This window comes from Sylvia atricapilla, chromosome 20, assembly GCF_009819655.1.
Source record: "Sylvia atricapilla isolate bSylAtr1 chromosome 20, bSylAtr1.pri, whole genome shotgun sequence".
Lineage (NCBI taxonomy): Eukaryota > Metazoa > Chordata > Aves > Passeriformes > Sylviidae > Sylvia > Sylvia atricapilla.
In genome coordinates, this window is record NC_089159.1 from 9,169,918 (window position 1) to 9,184,789 (window position 14,872).

Genomic DNA, 14,872 nt, shown 5'->3' on the forward strand with positions numbered 1-14,872 from the left:
AAAAGCAAGAGAAAAATCTTCCGATTTTTAAACTTAGAAAAGATTTTGAAAAGAAAAACGTGCTGTATTAAAGTATTTATAAAGAGGTAAATACAAGCCTGAATGCACTGTATGGCGAACAACACGGTTTTTTCATAATTCTAAATTTATATACTCCCTCTCAGCATCGGTATTAAATCTGAAACAGAACCACAGCATACTATGAACAGTTTTTTGGCAAATAAATAAATACTTCAATCCCCAGTGAAATGCAAGGCAAATTCAGAGAGTATCATATTATTGTGGAATATTTTTAGTAGGTGTGGATGTGTAGCTGTAGATCCAATGTTAACTCACTGGATTATTATTTGTTCTGGTACTGGAAATTCCTGTAGCCAACAACAGAGAAAAACTGAGCGAGCAGAGTTATTTCACTTAACTGGTGGTGCAAGAATTTATAACATTAGGTAAATTTTAATTTGCAGGATTAAAATAATTGGGGTTATATGTAGTTTTCAACCTTTCACGTAAAGCATTGCACTTTTACAGCTAAATGCTCTTTGCTATTCACCTGTGGGTGTCCTGAAGAGAGCAGGGAGAAGTTTGCATCACCAAGGACATAGCTCTGCTTTAACTGCTCCTCACAGAATTCCTGTGAGACAGGTAAGGACCATAAACCCAATTTCATACAAGTAAAATGGTCACCTAAGGTTGCATTTTACCCTAATGTTCACCCCAACAACCAACCGATGCTGTAATAGTCTTATAATAGTAAAAGCCCATAAAAGGATCCCAACATAACTCAGATATTCCTGACAACACACTCTGGCAATCCAGTGGAATGACAAAAATACAACCTCGCTGCATTAAACAGACAGAACAGCCCAAACAAAATCTCTGTCGGCTATAAAAGGTGCAAAGGAAATATCTCTTTATCATCCTCTATTTAACAGTTTACTTCATGCTGCTAGAAAGAACAAAGCCAAACAATGATTCATTTGGAAATGAAATCATCCCTACCCCCAGCAAAGGCTGACATTGTGTGGGTAAACAGTCCTGGGGTGTTCCAACACAATGTAAATAGATTGCCTTGCTACTATATACACAGCAAACAGTTTCATTTTGAAACCAGGAGGCAAAAAAAAAACAAGTGAGAAAAATATGACAGAGCCCGAGCTCTGAAAATATTTACAAGAAGAAAAACTAATCACAAATTACCATCAATAAATTACAATTGCTGAGCAAAAGGGAAGATAAGCCAGTGCAGTTTTTTGGCCTAAGGTTGTAGCAATGATATTGCAATAGAAAAAGAATAACAGCAGAAAGATTAAAAGCAGTTTTTTTAATGTAGGGTTTACTGAAAATTGGAAAACATGTAAGAGGCAAATCGTGATGACGTGAGTTCACACAGAAAAATCCTCCAGTTTGCCACAATCTCCTCTGAATCAGTCACTTAATCAACACCTTGTCCCAGAGCAATGGGGCTCTCCAGGACATGGTCTCTGGCTTTATTTCTATTATAATCAGCTGCACTTAGAGGGCTGATTAAGGAACATAACAGTTATTCTTCTTGAAGAAAGCTACAAAATTAAAGTCATTCCACACGCGGAGAACACAGAGATTATTACTGTTGTCACACAGCAGAGAGCTGACAGACAAAATCAGCTGAATAAAATTCACCAAGGGTTGCAGAGCGAGTTAGAAGTAAAGCAAAGAATTAAACCCAGAACTGCTCTTTTCTGTTTCGAGTACTCGTTTACACTTCTGTCACCAGACTGCCGGGACTCCTCCAAACAACAATAATTTAACATTATAATATGGTAAGGAGCTGTTACAATCTGAGTAAACACATCTTAGCTCACAAATTAAAATAATCATCGGTCTCTGGCTAATCCTGCTGCCACACACACACTCACACACACACAGTCCCTCTGCTGAAAGTCGCTCTGAACTTCAGGGGTTTTTTACAAGTTGATGATAAATGGCTTTTTATAAAAAGCTTAGAATAGGGTTCAATATCCTGCCTGCCTTCAGCCAGGGGAACTCAAAGATTACTGAAATGAAAAAGCAGCAATAAAATTACTGAAAATATTACAGCATTTTACCAAATGGACTCTTTCAAACACAACCGTTTTGTATTTTTTTTTTTCCTAATTTTTTTTAAGACATCTGTGCTAACTCCTCCACAAATTTCTCATGAAAAACGTTCATATGAAGTTTTGCAAGTTACCACCACACAGTCATAGCACATGTCCAAGTTCTGCACTGGGGAAGTGACGAGCACAATCTGTGTGAAGTCCTCCAGGAATCGCAGTCACCTTCCTGCCTTAATTCTCAGCACCCACGTGCAGACTTCCAGTGGAGCTGATTGTTTGAACAGAGCTAATTTTCAAGCAGTGATGACTGCACAGAGATCTTGAAAGAAGCCTGATTTATTATCTTTCAAGACAGACATCTGCAAACTGAAGCTCCAGAACTCTGGAGACAGTCCCTTAAAAGCTGCTGCCTTTCTCTCAGTGACTCGTCCATGCACGCCTGTCTCCTGCCACCACCACTGAGCATCCTGAAACTGCTGGTTCTTCTTTTAAAAAACGTGTCAGATCTATTCAAAACTTCAAATGTACCTCGGAGTACTGTAAAGGCAACAACTTACTGCAATTTCCCTTGACAGAAAATAGAATTGGCTGGGTGATAGCCACACAAATTGACAGTTCCTTCCTCTCCTCTCCATGATGTCCACAGTTTAAAGAGGTTGGATGTGCCACAGCAAACCTTTGGAGCACTCCCCAGCCTGTTCCAGGCTGAGCTGCTGTACAGAGATGAGAGGAAGTGAAATGGGAGATACACAACTGTCTCCCAAGGAGGAAGAAAGCTCAGAGCACGTTTTGGGTGCCTTCCAGTGGCTCCAGGCAGAAGAGGATGGCTCCAGAACAGCCACGCACAAACCTTTGTTCAGAGAAGTCCAAAGAAAGGCAAAAACAGAGAGGGTTGTTCTGAGACAAGCCTGGTTCCCTTAATAATCACCAAGTCATAAAAGAGTTCCTTTGATTCAGAAATCCCACAAAGGTTCTCTCTATAGCAGAAAACCCAGCACATAGTTGGGCTTTCACAAGAGCTCCTAATCCTACTCATAATTAGGGAAGAGGGACTGTTCCTGGCCATTTTTAATACTCTCAGACTGGAAAAGGGTGGCTACCCCAAACAAACTGCTATTCAAACTTTCACTTCCATGGAACTTGTGACTTACTCTCAACAGAAAGGAGGCATAAGGATGCAGCAAATCCTGAATGCAAACAAAACAGCTTCTAGCACGGACCTCATGAAAGAGGACAGCTGAAAGTAAAGGCAGAACTGGAAAAGCTGTGATATTGATAATTTTTGAACATCTTCTGAGGCTCCCCTTCACATCCTTCGAGTTTCTCCAAGGCACAATCCACCACAGGAACAGGATGGTTAGATCAGTTCTTACAGATTTTTTAACCTTTACACATTATTTGTGACATTGTTCCCACACCCACAAATCTGTAAAAAGTAGACACAGATCTGTGCCATCAGCTTCCACTGCCTTGTCCCCACATTTCTCCTCGAGCAGTGTTTATAGTAGATACCCAGATGTGCTCTGTGATCATCAAGGCCAATGAGCAATGAGGATTTTAGGCAATAAAATTCATTAAATACAGACCAATTTACAGACTGTGCGCTACATGGAAACAAAACTTGAAACCTAAAGACACCCAAGCTTTCACTTTTGAGGAGAAATTATTAACACACCTATGACAGCATCATTTACTTAAAGCAAGCTGCAAAAAAGTAGAACTGTCTTTACAAAGTGCTCCCACCCTGGTTCATTCCTGCAGCATCTGCATGCGTGACATCTTTTTTGCACAATATCCACAGCACCTCACTTTATGAAATTCCTATTATCCCCACGGTGGGAAAGAAAGGAAGGAAGTGGATTTACCATGGAGAGGGGAGCCAGAGGGGCTGCTGGAGAGGCCGGGCACGGGGCTACAGCGTCCTCCCTGCTTGGATGTCAGCTCCTGCTCGATCTCCTCCAGCCCCGCGCTCTTCTGGAAGCGGCTCATGCGGTTGACCACCCGTGGGGACATGTGGGTCCTGACACAGGGCTGGCCTCCGTAGGGGTTGATGGGGAAAACGTGGGAAGTGCCTCGGAGCGTGCTGACCACCACCCAGCGGCAGTCGTGGCTGAAGGAGATATCCTGTACCTGCAAAACACGGGGGGAACAGCGGGGTGAAGCCACCAACGTGCGCTGCGAACGCACCTCAAACACAAATCTGAGCTGGAAATGGAAAAACCATCCCTAACGTTTAGGCAATTGTTTGAATTTTGGTGCATTTATCAGTGAGCTTAGCGTTCAGGACAATCACTGTAATTCACAGCTGCAGAATTTCTGGGACTTTTCAAAATATTCTGAGATTATGAAAACAAACCACGCTGCGAAGTGCTGCAGAAAGCCGCAAGATCTTGGTGTAGTTTTCAAACAGAATTTCGTTCTAAAAAGAGCTGGGAAATTGTTTCAATTACATGTTTTGTATTTGCCTGTTTAATCTTTAGAGATTGCCCAAAAACGGGAAAAGGGAGGGATGAGAAGAAAAGAGAGAGATCTCACCACTGGGCCTAATTTTGACAAATACTGGCACAAGTCATATTATAGCTTAAAATGGTCAGTTTTGAAGCAAATGTAAAAATAAAGTGAAACATTTTCCACTACGGTTACTCCTTGCATAGATCTCAGATATGAAGTCCAGAAGGATTTAATTCTCTTTTAAGTGTGCTTTACACAACGCTTTGATGGAAAGCAAATTCTTGTTCCTGAAGGAATGCTTTAAAAGAGAGATTAAAGTTTGTTTCCAAGCCCGTCCTGGCAGACAACTCAAGAAAACAAGTAGTCGAAGTTAAAATGATTTATCATAAAGGAAAAAAAAGTCCTGAAACAATTCTTCCAAAAACGTTTTTAAAGGTAAAAGCTGACTAAAAGGAACCATGGACACAAGTGGGATTTACCACGGCAAACAAACATATAGACGAAGGATTAGTTTTCATTATATTATTAAGCAGCATAAACTAAATAAAATTCTTTAAGATTTCACTGAAGCCAGTTTTACAATACACTAGGTACTCAAATTGGAGTAAACACTGATAAAATCTTGACAAATATTCCAGAAATGCACTCCAGCTATTCCAGACAAAAGCGGCAAAGTATTCATCAAAGTGCAAGTTTCCAACCGAAGCCTCGGAGATTAAAAAAAGGGTTTAAGTCTTGTGACTTGCGACAAGATATTTGGTTGACAGACTGTCACACGAAATGCTTCATCAACATCACAGAGATAAACTAAAACCAGCGCTCCACACCTGCTCCTTTCAGTGCAGGTGACATCCCCAAAGGAGCCGCCAACGATGCAGCTCAGCGAGCTCCCCAAAACCTGAGAGCTTTGGCACTTGCAGGATTCAGCCCCGACCCACCTACAGTGAAAGTGTTTCACCTTAACAGATTGCTCGGAAGGGATTAGAGACCTCACAGGGATTAATGAAAAACCCCCAAAGGCCGTGGAGTCAGGGAAAACGATGGCACCAAGAGTATTTCAGTACTTGCTGCTGAAGTGGCAAATCCTCCTGGGCAAAACCAAACTCTGCAGAAACTGCCACTCTCAGTTACAACAGAACCATGAGATGACAGAGTAATAAACATTCCATCTCGCTGTACCATGCAACAAAACTGTGTGTTTCTACTTTAATACTCCGTTTCCAGTTGGCACCCTGAGGGTTATGTTGTTTCAAAAACTGCACACAACAGCCCTGGCAAATGACAACCCCAGCCAAGAAACTGGGAAACAATCACTACGGGATGGGTTGTTGTTTTTTTTTTCCTCAGTGTAAACATTACACAGAAAAGAAGTATTCCTGATCTGCAGGAAGAAAGTGTGGAACTCTGTAATCCCAAATGCTCTCTTTAAAACAGCGCTCACAAACACTGGCTGCAGTCAGAGCACGGCTGAAACCACAAAGGCAGAAGGGTTTAAACGCTCAGTAACAACATGGAAAAAAGTCTTGAGAGAAGAGTGCGCAATGAATTAAGATTTACAGGAACAGAGCTGTGAAATCCTGCTCAGCAAAGAGTATTTTGGAAGCTGCTGTTCCATGTGATTCACCTATTGCTCACTGCTCCCAGACACGGCCTCGTTTGTCTCTCACTGATACACCAGGAGCAGCAGAACCACAGGCAGTTCAAGGAGCTGATTCAGAGAATATTTCCAATTCCAAGGGCACGAATTAAACACGCTCACGTCAAACCAGCACAAACCCATCCGTGCACCGCGAAGGAGCCCGGAACTCTCCAGCAGAACTGGAAGAAGGCACGGACCAGGGCTGAAAGGACAATGCTCATCCTGGCAGTCTCAGAAACAACTTCAAAAATCAGCTGTGTCCATGAATAAACCCCCATAAATTACGCCCTGGGCCGTGCTGTTCCCCACCACGTTCCTGTACATTACGCCGAGTTCTCGACTGCTCAGAGTATAAACAAACTGCACAGTGGCCCATTAGTGGTTTTCAAGTTTATGCTAAGCGTTGCAATTTATTGCTGTTCTTTAGGTTAATGTACTATTATTTCATGTATTTATAATATATTTCTGGATTTGTTGTTAATTATGATGTAATGTTTAGATACCAAAGATCAATCAAGACCCCATAGTGTTTACAGATATATGTTAATAAAGTAGAAAGTACAGCAGATCTCTCATGATGTAAAGTTTATTCTATAGCTCAAGGTCAATGTCACATTTAATACTCACGTCTGTATTTTAAAATTTTATCGATCCTATTCTGCCTGGACCAGTAAAGGGAATTACAGACCTGAGATTTTGTTTAATTTGGGAATCCTTAAGATATTTTCAAATTATTTTGAAATAGAGTCCTAGACTGTCTCCATCTTTCTTGCAGGTTCCCTTCAGGTACTGGAAGGCCACAAATACACCTCTCCAGAGCCTCCTCTTTTCCAGGCTGAACAATCCCAATTCTCTCAGCTTTTCCCCATATGAGAGGGGCTTCAGCCCTCTTAAACACTTTGGTGGCCTCCTCTGGACTTCCTCCAAAAGGTCAATGTGCTTCCTGTCTTCTCCCGTTTCCCTCCAATTACTCTTCTATGCTTCTTTCTAACTTCCACTTTTCCATTTCCCTGTGTTTTGAACATTATGATGTAAAATCCTGCAGAAAACTGAATTAAAATGTAGTTACCACTCAGAGCCTGCCCTGAGTGACACAGACAGGTAATTTAATATACAGAGTCCTCCAAGGACACGGCACATGTCAACAGCTCTACTGAGGATCAGCTTTCAATACTGCGCAGATCAAAAAATCATTTCTGGTATTACAGAAGCACAGGATGGGTTGGAAGAGGCCACAGAGGCTCATCTGGTCCAACCTCCCTGCCCCAGCAGGGTCAGCCCAGAGCACCTGGCACAGGACTGCGTCCAGGTAAATCATGTAACAGCTAAAAAAACCAACCCCACAATGCTGAGCCTTGGAATTCAATAATAATGACAATAAATAAAGCACTTTTTGATCTTCCTAGCACTCTTTTTTTTTTTTTTTTTCTTCCTACCACCCCTCTGTCAGTCGTGTGGAGTTACACCAGGTGCAATCTGTATATTCTTGTGCATTTTACTGCATTTAATTAAACTTGGAGAGTAGGACCAGCAGTGCTGCAACAGGAACGTGACCTGTTCATGATCACTGTGCTGTGTCACAGAGAAAAAACACCCTGATTTGAAGCACAGGACTCAAGTATTTAATTATGCTGTGCAGGGAGATGGCAGAAAGAAAAAACCGGTATCATTAAACAATGAGAAAGAGCAGCAGTCCTGAGGAGGTAAGGGTCAAAATAAATTAGAAAAGTGGTCTGTATGTGAATTTTTTTGGCTGAGAAAATTAAGGAAATGATGTAGCAACCAACATAAATGAAAAAATAATAAAATCATAGTCTACACAATATGGTTTATCAGACCCACACAGACTCAACTCTGTCTCCCCAGGCCCCCAGCACTGATCTCAGTTTTGTGTAAAAGCAAGGGCAGAATGTGGGCACAGTGAGAGATTCACGTGGGGCCTTTAACCAGAGCTGAGCTCTCTATTAATAACTGAGCCTGCAAAAAAAGAGATGAGCCTGGGAGGCTCCATCTCCTCAGGGCAGCCAACTACTCCTGACTGCAGCAGCTTCTTCTTGTCAGCTCTCATCCCAGACTGATCAACTTCCCAAATCAATCTTCATTATTTCAAGCCTGTCCCCAGCTTCTTTCCTAGAAATAAGGAAGTCTTCCCAGTCTTCCAGGGTCTGTTTCAGTAACTGGAGCTATGAGCACGCCACAGACAGGAAGGAATTCCTCACGGCCGTGGAGATTCACATCCAATGTCTGGAAGTTGTTCCAGTGTGTCCCCACCTGGGCACAGGGTGTGACACAACCTTTGGAATGACAGCACTGAAACGTTGGTGCATTCCCTGGAAAAGCCTCACATCACCCGTGTTCTGAGGCAGCCAGGCTGGAATGTTTTTATCATTCCCTCTGTTTACCTTCCCCGACTGAAGTCAGCTCTAGCTGCAGTTTGGGAGTGGGAATAACAAAAGTCTGACAGAGTAAAGGCTCACAGAGGAGCTGGCCAGCAGCCAGCTGATGCTATCGTGACGTTTATTTGTCCTGGGCTGAGATAACGCTGTTTTCAGGGCGTTTGTTTTTGCTGTTTACAATTTCAGATCAAAGAGAAAGGATCATCAGGTGACGGGCTAACTTTCATCTGTAAGTGAATGAGCTTCCTCAGTTCAGAACATGCTATGCCTTCATTAAAATCCTTCCAGGATGCTCTTGGGTAAAAATATGAGTGCAGTAAGCGTTTCCTCATAATGCAACAGCTGGAGGACAAGAAAATGTATCCTTAACCAAAATATGCAGCACACACACGTGCACATTTCTCCTCTTTACAGCTGAGAGGTTCAGTTCTCTCTCTGACTCAGTTAAATACCACCAGCCCTTGCAATGGACCTTCCTGGTGTCACTCAGTGCTGCTCTTTGTCCTCTTAAGGGAAAAAATATAAAATCTAAAGCACAAGTGGCACTTCAAGGCTAAAAGATCTGATATAACCGAAACAGGAACTTCTGCCTGCATCTGAAGTAAAGTGACTTTGAATGCTGTGACCTTGGGACTCAGTGAATTATCTCAGCTTCATGTTCTGCCATGGGCATTGTCTTCACAATTCCCTTGTGAGGCAGAGGTCCACCTTCCATCCCACCCCATCCTCATCTGAGTCACAAAAAGGAATTTTGGGAAATGTGGGGTGAAGCTCTGTCAGCCAAAACCTCACATAGAAAAGCAGAGCTGATTTCAGCATGGACATTAAAATCCCACATATAACACGGCCATAATGATGATGTTTAAACAATTTATAATGGGTACTAGCTAAACAAATTCTGACACTGATAATCACTCATGTCCATCAACACAAATTAGAACTTTTTATAGCTCCAGTACAGAAGGTGACCTTTAAGACCATTGGCCTTGATTCACAGTTAGTTTTAAAGCAGAGAGGAAAAAAAAAAAAGAAAAAAGGTCTGGTTGCAAATGTATAAATACTGTTTTAACCAGACAGGAGGTACAGAGGCTCCCAGTGTGGGCTGCACTGAGAGTTTTATATTGAACAATCTCCAAAATTCTTGTCTAATGCTCCTCATCCGTGGAATTCACACAACAAAAGAGTAGCACTGAACAGCTTCAAGTGCTGTTATTCAAAAAGAAAAAAGTAAAACAATCTCTCATATTATATAAACGTTTCAAACTATGTGTGTTGAGAATCACAGGTACCAATGCAATATTGTTTAATTATCCAGGGAGCTGTGAAATCCACCAACACACCTCAGACTGGTTAGAATTTTCTCCATTTTATGCCATTCCAAAAGCTATACTGTTCACATCCCAAATGAAAACTGTGTGGCAAACTAGGAAAAAAATTTTACTATGTTGATTCTGAGAATTTTAATGCAATGCTTTCACAGAGATGCTAATACTATATCCCAAAAAAACATGTATCAATAAGGGTTTCTTCTCTAAAACATGTTCTGTTTGGTTTCCAATGTGTGCCCTGAAAACAAATTTATCAGCTGTAAAAACCAGAAGAACATCTTTGTTCCTCATGACTGAAGTCCTGTGCTTCAGGTTTCAATATTGAGTCTTTGTATGAAGGGAGAACAAAAATAACTCTAAAACATTAAACACATTATAGAACATGCCCAAGTAGATGGCAGAGTATGTGTATACACATAGATCTCATTGCTCTTTGTAATATTAATAAAAACTACTTGTTAGTACTATATATATGATCCCAAATGAACAGTTTTTCCTAATTTCCTCTCACTTTCCAGACTAGTTATTCCTTCTTATAGTAAACCATTACCTGTAACAGCAATTCCACTTTTCCAGAATGGCAACAGGAAAGCTTTAGAGCATTTAAACTACCAGAAATATAAATTCATCCAGAACAAAACTTCATCAACCACTGCTAGGTTGAATAAAGCTTTCACAATCTACCTGTTACAAAGGTATGGTGAGAAACTTGAGGGAAACTGCTCAACTCCCAGGGGAAAAAAAAAAGGTTTGATGGAACTGTAATCAGGTACCAGAACCAGCCAAGCTCCCAGTGCCAGGGTCATAATCACAGAGCCCCAGGCTGTCCCTGTCACAGTGTTTTACATCTGCCAGGCTGTCACAAGTCTGTGCTTCCCGTGTGTAATTGCATCAGCAAGTGCAATACTCAATTCTTACCCTGTGGTGACATTTTTATTCCTGTATTTAAAGCAGGTTCCTCGGCAGTTCCTCAGTGCTCCAGAGGTGAGGCTCTGCTGGTGCCCAAAAGCATCACCACGAAGGACTCAAGCAGAACTTGCTGCTGCCACAGCCACAGCCCTGCCAGTGAGAGCAGATCCCTCTTCCCCACCTCACCAACAAATCACTTCGCTGAGAATTGCTTCAAATACAATTCCAGACTTTTCCCTGCCTTGGATAATATCCTCACTTAGTCCTCCCTCTCTGAGAGGGGGATTTTTCAACAAGGGAAGTTAAACTGGGGAGTCTCCGCAGGTTCCCCCACTGTGCTAGGAAAAGTTAATCACAGCCTCTTGATTAACTCTTCCTTTCAACCCTTTAATTGTCTGTCTGTGGCTTTTACCACCAGAGCCAGGCAAACGCTGACAGTCCCCTCACGGGCACGAGACAAATGTTGAACATGTTACATGAGAAAAGGTTAAGTGCAAACACAGCCAATAATCGGGGCCCTTTGGAGGCAGTGCCAGATCTGAATAAATCTGACAGCACCTCATTGCAAAGGGCAAGAATTTATTATTGTCCAGGTTAAACGCTCTGCTCTTATCCCTTCTGTGGCTGGAGCACAAGAAAGGCTCTTTGTGTGCTGAAACAAACATTAAAGTGCCAACATACACAGAATGTATAAGGTGTCTGGGGATTATTCCTCAGCAAAGAGTTTAACTTACTTTGGCTTCGGTCTCTCCCCTGTGAAGTGTGTACAAATGATGGACGGCACTTTGTGATGATGACCAAGGATGTGTCAGGATTTGGAAAACATGGAAATCGTGGCCTAATGTGTCAGTGGTGACCAGCAACATCCCTGAGGGGGGAAAAAAACACAACAAAAAAGCACAAGAGATTAATTGCTGCAAAAGAAGAGGCTTAAAGTGTCCATCTAAAAAACAGAGTGAGGCTTACGTTTGGGGTTTGGAAACAGAAGAAAACAGAGAAAATTACTGAATTGAAAGGGATTCACCTCATAAAAATGAATCAAGACTTCAACTGAAATCATATTCACAGTACTACTACTTAAATATTAATATATTAAGATAGTATTACAACACAAATCTATAAAAACATCTGAAAAATCTGAATATTCCAACTAAATTCGAGAACTGTGTAACCAACATGAAGCACTGAAGTGATGTATGTTACAGCAAAACCCCAAAACGTTCTTCCCTGGGCAAGAGCCAGTCTAAAAAAGATTGATGTCTCCACAATAACAACTTTTGGCAGAAGAGATGATCGAAATCCAGCCAAAACAGCCCATACCAAAACAATCCTGAAGAAGCATCTTCCTTATAAATGAAAGAGTCTCTCTGATTTATTGGTGAAAAGCAGAGTTGAGAGCTTTCAAATGAAACACTAAATGAGGTACCAGGTTCATTGAAAACAGGTCACTGGTGGAGGTACTGAAATGATTCAATTAGATCAGCAGAACCACAGTAACTTGCATTTGTTATTTACTTTTTTATCCCACCACGTCTCAGCCCATAACCCAGCTTTAAACATTTACAAAGATATCTGAAGCCAATTTGCCATAAATTTATACAGAAAAATAGGTATTTTTGTACATATAAGGAAAATGCAGCATCATGGCAGCACTTAAAATTACAGCAACAAACTCCAGATTTATTTTTCTGTTATTAATGGAACTTAATACATTATCACCCAAAGTAACCCTCTGACATTTAGTTAACATCAAGTACAAAGTGATTTCAGCAGTTTAATAGTGACACTCTAAATCATTTCCAAGGCACCCACCTATTAAAGAATAACCAGGAATTCCCACTCAGGTCTCTTGCAATATTTCTCCACATAAAGCACAACTGAAATCTTTTATCCTGCAGGAAGAGAACTTAGTCCCCGCGTTTTACATGACACTTACTCAGAGCATAAATGATAATCTTATTTCTGCCACAAATGAGTGTCCATTGCCTTCATTTATTCACAGGTGATACCAGGAATTGCTTTTCCTCTGCTGCCCCAGATACCAACATCACATATTTGAAACCTCTCACATGTTACCACTGATTTCCCACTTTATGACACTTGGAAAATTTTAGTATGAAACTGTAAAAAGTGTGCCAAGCAGCAGAGTAAAAATTAAGTGTGACTAGCTTCTCTATGGGACCATCATTTCATCACTAGATTGGTTGGCATAAACAAGAGCAAAACCACTTCAGACATGTCAGAGGCACAGTCCTTGTGAGGCTGATTTCTTCCTCCCTCTTTCAACAGTGAAGGTTTTCTTTATACACGACAGAAATACAGTTTACTCTTCTGTAGGACACCCTCGATGTGACTGGAGATCTGAGCAGCACATCTAATGTCTGATAAAATTCAGCAACCCAGGACCACTGCAGTGGGAAAAGGATTGGTAATTTGAGCGTTTGCCCTCCTCGGGAATCCTGGAATCCATGGGATTGGGTCCTTTAGGCCCAGACAGAAACATTTCAGAGGCCAAAGGCTCGTGCCAATGTTCTGAAACCTCACCCAGGGCAAGGCAGCATCCTCCCCAGGGCACACCTCAGCTTCTCCAAAACCTCTGAGACAAGGATCCTGCGAAGGCAAACAGGCAACTCTGAGGCCCACCAGCAGCAAGGCACAAAATCCAAATTGCTCTGGGAGACAAAACTGCCTCCAAGCTTCCCCTCAGCTTGACCACCGAGGCTGGCAGAGCCCGCGCCCGGCCGGGCCACCCACGCTGCACCCAGGCATTTCCTGCAGCTCGCACAAACGCACCATCTCACATCTGAGCTCAGCAAGATTCCCTCCAGCAGACACACTTTTACTGTTCCCGGCTGTTCCTCCGGCCCCGGGTGTTAGAAATGAAAGGGAGTTTGTTATGGAGCTGAGAAATCCGGGAGAGCGCTGGGGTATTATGTTTGGGCGGTAAGGCATGTGAGCTGAGGTTGGTCTGGATGTTAATGTTGGCTTAACTGGCAATTTCCTTGATTTGTAGTGACTGTGTTGATAGGAAATACAGCTCAAGTTGCTCCGGTGCAAGGCAGCCAAGCCTTTCGTGTGGGATTATGCACACAATTTGCATTAATTCTGTTCTGCAACATCACAAACTACACTTCCCTTCTAGTGAAGTGTGCGGTCCTCAATAATATATAGCATTTCCAGCAGAGAAAGCTGGAAGCAAAGAGGGGTTTGTGTGCTGGAATTGGGCTGCTGCTGTTACTGGAGCGAAGATATTCCAAAAATCTAATTCAACCCAGTAAGAATTTATCTTCTCTATTCCCATGTTTGTCTCCCCTCATGCATTAGACAGCTTTATATAGACGTGGAGGGTCTTTGGTGTTTGGGTCCTTTTTGTGCTCTTATTCCTGATGGAAAGGACCTTTGGAGAAGCTGGAGCCATAAGAGTTTTCTGAATACTGAGCAGACAAGCTCTGCAAACAGATATTTTTTCTTCCCCCAAGGCTTGAGAAGTCTTTTATAATACAGACCCAAGGCTGAGTGCAGCCAGAGATCCCAGCACAGAGCTCTTCCTGTGGATCCCAGCGCACGGCGCATGGAAGATGAAAAAACCAACCCCTAAATCCACCAAGAATCTGTCTGGAATTGGAGACAAAAGGCTGTGCAATGATCCCGAGCCAGTGAAAACACCAGGATCACGGTCCTGTGCTGTCCATGGGTGTTCAGCTCAGCAGGATCTCATTTCCAGCGCCGGCGAGAGCCGCGGGTGTCTGCGGGCAGCACAAGGAGGGTATCACCCCCCTGCTGCTCACAGGCTCCTGCCCAACCCTACGGTGCTGCTTTAGGCAGAGCAGGGCTCACTTTGGGCACAAACACCAAACCCTGTGGCCCCAGAACCCATGGTGGTCCCTGTTTTCCCTGGGTGACACCTCGGATCCCAGCCTCGCCTACCTGCGGCTCTGAGCAGTTCCAGATGATGCTCCCAGCTCTTGGTTCCACGTGTGCTTTGCCTTTGGGTTTTCTGGGTTTGGTTTGGGGTTTCTTTTCTCTGTTTTTGCTAACTTGAAGGAGTACAGAAGTGAAAGATAATACATTTGT

At 42.5% G+C, this 14,872-nt stretch overlaps 1 protein-coding gene across 12 annotated transcripts in view; it reads right to left on the reverse strand.

The window, feature by feature from the left end:
- The window catches only part of BCAS3 (BCAS3 microtubule associated cell migration factor), a 300,050-nt gene that overhangs the window by 217,446 nt on the left and 67,732 nt on the right, over window positions 1–14,872 (reverse strand). For all 12 annotated transcript variants that reach the window (XR_010745132.1, XM_066333524.1, XM_066333513.1 and 9 more), the window contains exons 13-14: window positions 11,533–11,666; window positions 3,941–4,205 (exon numbers count right to left, since the gene is read on the reverse strand). Coding sequence is in view for 11 of the 12 variants with exons in the window: in XM_066333524.1 (XP_066189621.1) it covers window positions 3,941–4,205; window positions 11,533–11,666 (399 nt within the window). In the remaining variant the exon portion in view is untranslated. The remainder of the gene's footprint in view (window positions 1–3,940; window positions 4,206–11,532; window positions 11,667–14,872) is intronic.